The sequence below is a fragment of the Physella acuta genome, unplaced genomic scaffold, assembly GCF_028476545.2.
Source record: "Physella acuta isolate Inbredline_101_S28 unplaced genomic scaffold, ASM2847654v3 ptg001145l, whole genome shotgun sequence".
NCBI classification, from domain to species: Eukaryota; Metazoa; Mollusca; class Gastropoda; family Physidae; genus Physella; species Physella acuta.
The window spans coordinates 22,499-29,761 of NW_026732662.1; the positions used below are offsets into that span (position 1 = coordinate 22,499).

Consider the following 7,263-nt stretch of genomic DNA (forward strand, 5'->3'; position numbering starts at 1 on the left):
CAGGTCACTCGACCGCGGGACGCTCAAGGCCGCCACTGATATAGTTACACAATTGCATCAAGTAGTATTCATTGCCTTCTGTTTTGTCCTCCTAATCAAAGGACCCCACGGTCTAAAGTTACTGCAGGGGGAACTCTGGGCGCACAAAGTACTATCGGGGCGCTGGAAAAAGACCCGTGTTCGATTTAGTCAATGTATAATATTTAAGAAAATAAGATATTAGCTTAAAAAAAAGTATTTCTTTAGTTACCTCCCTTAGCTTAAATGCTTTTAACCACAACTGTTTTATAATAAAGAAGTGTGAGTTGCCTCTTTTTTCATTGTTGGTATCGATGAGCTAAAGTCGACGCTAATATGAATGTAAAGACCTTATTCTGTATTACTGTAAAATTAAAATTATGAGACAATACTAGGGATTATAATCAATTTTTACACGTATATATTTTTATTGCTAAGATTCCAAATTCTTGTAATTTCAAAAATACAAAATAGCTCTATTCAGTATATGATTAATAAATGCAAATGTAGATATTTGACAATTAAATTAATTACATTTTATTTTGGTACCATATCTTTATTAATTGTCAAAATATGATGGTTCTGCGCGCACTATCACACACTCACACAAACACACAAACATGTTTATTTATACATTATATACATAATTACTTATGGGACGACGCAGTTGAATTATAGAGCTTATGGCCGAAGGTCTCGAGTTCGAATCTCTGTTCAAACTTGTGACTGTAGGACATTCTTGAGTCCACTCAGCTCTGATGGGTACCTAACTTATGTTTGGGAAAAGTAAAGGCGGCTGGGCAAGTGCTTATTACTCCATCCCTTATGCTGAAGTAAAGAAACATGAACTCTACTTCATCTGCCCAATGGATCGCTATGTTTAAAGAGGAATCTTTACTTACATTATTACATAGTGTTTCTTAAATCTGTATAATTCACATGTATAATAATTGAACATTCACTTGCGGGTCTTATTCTTTTAATCATCAATATCCCACTATTTCATAACAATACCCTAAAAATGCTCCTCCAAAAACTGATAATCCACACATCCAGATAATCCACGCGCTAATAATCAACGAATGCTAATAATCCACACCATACCCACTAAAATTCCCTTTACCACCTGTCCCACTATGCACGTGAGCGTAGTACCACCCCTCCCTCCCCACCACGTAGACGCACGCCCCACTTGACCCTGGGCAGGTGCTGGCCGTGTAACAGTACCGACACGTCCTACCCTCACCATCCTCACGGTACACCCACTCCCCCACCGTCACCATCTTCGGTCCCCCGTGGGGATGGGACACGACCACTGTCACTTTATCCTCATCCCTAATATCCTTAAACTCATCCCTGACTGACCTCACCAGGTCGTAGTACCTCCCCCACGTCACTTCTAACTCTTCTACCAGATTCACGTCATGCGTGACGCAGATTAACTTACACCTGTCCGCGTCAACGTCAGCTGACTCCAACCCAACCCCGGTCAATAAAATTATCGGACTGTCTTCCTGATCGTAACCGAAACGACACACTGTATTCTGAGCCTCGTAATCGTCAAACACTAAATGTGTGGCCGTCACGATTCGAATCTCTCCCCACGTCATGACAGGCTTGCCAGATTGGATACACATCCCACACGGGCAAGGCTGGTTGTCTTCCTCCGTTATTTTCTTGATTTTGTAGATTCTACCGCTGCCTTTTCTGGAAAGTTTCTTGATAGTTAAGTTGGAGTAGGGGTACGGCCGCCCCGTCCTGGGGTGCGTATTTATCCGGCCCGGGCTAATGACGTACGTCACCACCATGACGGTTAGCTGGGCAGTGTACCTGACGACCTCGTACACGTTGCCATGGTAACGCTGGGGCAGACACGATGGGGTCAGGTCGCGGGCTGGGAGAAATAGGTCGTGGCCTTGTTTTTTCTTGCAGTTTGGGTAGTAGGTTAGTTTGTCGTCGTCTTCAAAACATTCCTGGGTTTCGTGGGTACCTGGTCAATAATTATATTCGTTTGAGTGGCAGCATTAATTGGTAAAAAATTATTGCATAAATGTTTAATATGCTGTTTGCAATAAATACCGAAGGCAATGAATTATTTTAAACCGGCAATACACGACAATCGTAAGAATTTTAAACACAAGATTAGAATATTTCAATTTGATGGCCAGAAGATACGCTAAATGGTTGGCATAACAAAGTTAGCTTCATTACATACAAACAAGTCAGACTGATACCAGAAAAACTTAAAACCATCTAAAAGTCAAATAAAGTTTTTAAAAAAAAACGAGTCATGTTAACAAAGCAGCTAATGACAAAAGTTAACATTGGCTTTTTACAACCAAGATTTGAAATCACAACGGCGGTTACAAATACGATGTTGTTTTTTGTATGGCAGAGAAGGAAAAGTTGCCTTAGACGCACTTACCCACAAACCAGCTGTCCATTCAATGTTAAGTACTGACTGATGATATGCAGAGGGTTAATTAAATATGATGATATGCAGGCACAAACTTTCACCACACACACACACCAGGGATAAACTTCAAGTCCAGATGTCTAGAAAATAAAGCAAAATAATAAATTACTTTTGGAACTAATAAATCCAGATTACATTTCTGTTTGCATATATTTTGACTTATTTGAAAATGTTTTTGTATAGAATCAATTTTTATTCAAAAAACATGATACCGCTACTAAAATAATTATTTTTATAACGACACATTTCTTTTTGCTAGGTAATCAGATAAGATACCAAACACGTAAAGCAAATGATAATTGGAACGCTCATAGTTTGGTTTTAACAACGAATTTGCTTTTTGTCGAAATTCCCTTTTAAATGTGACTGGCCTAATACTAGTAATTGTTTTACCATTTTAACAGTGTTCAAGAATTGGGGACAGCATGATTTACCTTTCCTATAACATACAGAGCTTTCATTAGGGAGACAACAATGTTTATTTATTTAGAACTCGAGCCGTAGTTCTCAATAGAGTTTTGGCCCCTTGCAAAGAGTCAGATGTTAATTTTTTATTTATTTATTTTTGAGTTTTGCAGCTCACCTTTAATTTTAAAAGAATCGAAAGTTTTCTGTAAAAAATTAGGCGGACATTATAAATACTTCACGTCTATCTTGTGAGGAGAGGTGGTCAGAGTTTCTGCCAGGGGTCTCTTTGAGGGAGGGAGACACTGCTCTACCTCTCCTGCCTTCCAGCGAAGTCCACAGCCATCCCGGAAGAAAATAAATACGTTATCAATCTCCACCTCCCCCTGAAATTAAAGCGCCCCCCCCCCACACACACACTTCCTTTTCTTTCAAGTGCTTTTCTGAGAAACATTTCTAGCATCGTATTGTAGCTTATATAAAAAATACAACAGAAACATGGACAAAATGTGGGTTTTCTTTCCACAATTTTTGTACTGAAAAGTGAAGTTATTCTTTCAGGCCTAGAGGGCAGATGGAGTAGAGTTTATGATTCTTGACCTCACATATACCGTATGGACTAGTCAGCCGTAAATCCAGCCTCATTTACTTTAATTAACGCGATTCAGGAACTTACTCATCAGGGTTAGGTGAAAATAATGAAATTCTTGCAATCCATACCGAGATACGAACTCACGACTCTCCGGTTAGCAGTTGAGTGCTTTGCCACCTGCCCCTGCTTCCCCGTGTTCAATTTGTTGTCATGGTGTAAGTTTGTTAAGATATAAGGGATGAATCAAAATATTTCTAATACTAGTGATGTTATTCATGCATAGAACTAAGCACTAATCAATTCCAACTTTTATTATTCAACGCTTCCGCGCCTTCTGTGTAGCTTACACCTCTTACATAAATATTTTGGACGCTACTGAGTGAAATGAATTAATACAGACGGATTTTTTTTTTGCTTAAATGTATAAAAATATTTAACACTGTATTCTTTGTTCTTGCTGATTTACCTTAATAACTAGAAATTAGAAATAATACTTTAAAAGGGTCAATAAACTCCTTACCTTATCTTTCTTGACTGTGTCAGATTGAAGGACTTCGTAATCTTATCCTGTCCTGTTTTCTAACGAAGGAATTATCTAATCACAGAATTATCTAACTTTAAAATTATCTAACGGCAGTACTATCTATTATTCAGACCCAAAATAAAATATGTCAGTTTTTGTACTTAACATATGTTGTCTTTATCTGAACTTTCTGGATAAAAAAAAATTTCCGGATATTTTAAAACACTAACTATATAAACACTTGTCACACTGAGCTGGTTGCCAAAAATAGCATTCGGCAAGGACCTACATATCGGGAATTTCCGGAATTACAAAATTCACAGCAACCTATATCTTACCTTTTCTACATAAATTTTAAAATGAATGATTATATTTTACGCTTTATGTGAAGGTAAATACGAAAATTTCAAATAATAACAGTGCAAAAATATTCACATACATTATTCTTTATTTCCTAATGCGCTCATACAAACATTACAATAACAAAAGGTGCAAGTTTATTTTTTTTAATGATGTATTCTGGATCTATATAATAACAAACATTTACATTGATGTGGATCTACCTACTTCCACAATGAAGAGTGGCTTGGGTGTGGGGGTATATTCACGTGAAGCAATGACCTATGTGATAAAATGATTGATTAAAGAACCTACTATTAGTAAGTCTTCCTACTAGTAATCACGCTACCTACTGCTATTAAATATAGTAGAACGATTGCATCATGACTCTTTTCTTAGCATCGTGGAGTCAGTGGTTTAAAGAGAACACAACGCCCAGAATAGCCGTAGAGCCGAGGAATCGCGAGGCGGGGGCTGGGGGTGCGGACCGCACCGGGTGACACCAATTAGGAGGGGGGTGATACCAGAAAAAAAAATTGCAAAATATATAGAACAAATATGTATGCTTTTCTCCAGTTCAATGAATGAATAATTAGTTAAAAAGTATTATTGGTACAAAATGACGATCCCGTCAAGGGGCAGGGGATGGAGGGGGTGGGGGGGGGGGGGGGGGGGTGACACCATGACATAAACCAAATAACTAAAGAGAAAAAAATGCTACATCCAGCTATGTTAATGATCGAATATTGGTAAACAACTTTACTCTTAACTATATATATATATATATATATATATATATATATATATATATATATATATATATATATATATATATATATATATATTAAACTTTTTTCCTTGAGGGGGGGTGACACCAGGTGTTACCGCCCAGGTGTCACACAACCTAACGACGCCACTGCCATGATATCATTGGATATAGTTATTGGATATAGAAAATTATAATTCGGAGGGATTTCATATTAACTGTGTTAAGCCGATAGTTTTCGAAACATGTGATAATCAAGGGTTCTGATACAACTGCATGTAACTTTCATATAAGTTGATTAAATTAATTGTGAAAACCATAAAAAAGAAGAAAGCATTGAAGAACATCACCAATACAAAAAATGTAGAATGATGTAGAAATAGCAGTTTTTGTGATAATTTAAGAAATCTTTGCACGTGCTTAGTTTGAAAATATATATGAAACTAATTCTAAACATTTGTGCGAGCTATTTTGTAATAATTTTAAAACTCACATTATTTTAAATCATTTTACTGCAATCTTTTTACATATTTTTAACTAAACATTTATAACATTGCGTTTTTAGCGCAATTTCCATTCTGGAGAATTGCGTTTATTAACCCGTCATTTCTGGATGTATGAATGTATGAATGTATGAATGGATGGATGGATGGATGGATGTGTGTCCGCAGCTTTAAGTCGTATCTCCTCCTCAACGAAGCAATATCGATGACTAGTTCCAAAAGCAATTATGTTAAGCAAGTTACGAGGATGAACATAGGCTATAAAAATTCCGGGTTTCTTTCTTGCCCATTGAATTAGGTTATAGTGGTTTAGCGGTCGAGAGCTGGACTGTTAACCCGTAAGTCTGGAGAACGAGACCGTTTCTGAGTCCACCCAACTCTGATGGGTACCTAACCCACGTTAGGGAAAGTAGCGGCGGCTGAGCATAATGCTGACCACACTAGCTCTCCAAATGCCGAGGTCACAGAAAAATAGAACTCTACTTTGCTTGCCATATAGACCGTCATGTTTGAAAAGGGAACTTTACTTTTACTAGTTTGTTTAAAATGACACGGGTCTGCCGTATTTATATTTACATTGTTCATGCAGTTGTGTTTGTTACACACAGATATAGATCATTAATGTTTATCTCTAATCCCCATACGCCGCCCACACTTATCAACAATCGTCAAAAGTGCTAGTTCCATACATTTTTGATTTCTAATATTCTCAAGATAAATCTATTTTAGTCGCGGAAGAAATACGATCTTATCTAATTAAACCTGACGGTTTGTGCCCTATTATGATTTTAAAAAAATAAAAGTAAAGAGTTTACAATAGGTTGTAGAACGCATGACTGCTAACCCAAAAGTTCTGAGCACTCCTAGGCTCAAATTCGAGAAGAATCAACTCAAATGAGTACCTGTCTCATATTTTTAAAATTTAAAAAAACTATTAACTAAAACTGATCAGAATGTCTCATTATTTGCTGGGATCAACTAAATAATTGTAATATATTGAGAATTGTGAAGTCAAGGGAACTCACTTTTCTTGTATTAGTCTTATATTTATAATGTTTTGGAGTGATGTCCCTCATATATATATGTCATCTGACTTCCTGTTTCCATCATGGTGGCTGATTAAAGACTATATACAATCAACATGGCTTCTATCTTCAGTGTTTCATAATAGAAAATATCAATCTACTTCATTTGGCGACGATGATGGTATCATCCTCAGAAAAAGAGCACATGCTTACTTAAAAAGAAGCTTGCTAGAGCATATTGGCTAAGTATTCCTAGGATAATGGCGCTGTATGGCCAGATAAAAGAATTTAATTCGAATGATGAAATCATTCATGATTATCTAGACAGGTTAAGCTTTTACCTTGAAGCTAACGACGTGACGATAGAAGCCAAAAAGAGAGCTGTTTTGTTAACAGTCATAGGGCCTCAACAATTTAGGCTATTAAAGGACTTATGCGCACCAGCTAGTCTAACTACCAAGAGCTTTAAAGAGCTGATCAAACTGCTAACAGACCACCATGCGCCTGCCCCATCAAAGTTCCTGTGTAGAGCCAGATTTGACGGTAGGACTCGTCAACCAAACGAATCAATATCAGAATATGTTGCTGCTTTACGTCATCTAAGTGAATTCTGTGA

The 7,263-nt window shown here is 37.1% G+C and overlaps 1 protein-coding gene across 1 annotated transcript; it reads right to left on the reverse strand.

Moving 5' to 3' along the window:
• Positions 1-683: 683 nt before the first annotated feature.
• Positions 684-4,204, reverse strand: LOC131956301 (uncharacterized). Its single transcript, XM_059320759.1, has 3 exons — positions 4,012-4,204; positions 2,444-2,574; positions 684-2,008 (listed from the first exon to the last, which is right to left on the reverse strand). The coding sequence occupies exons 2-3, from the start codon at positions 2,460-2,462 to the stop codon at positions 1,104-1,106; spliced, it is 924 nt and encodes a 307-aa protein (XP_059176742.1). The 5' UTR covers positions 2,463-2,574; positions 4,012-4,204; the 3' UTR covers positions 684-1,103.
• Positions 4,205-7,263: the final 3,059 nt, after the last annotated feature.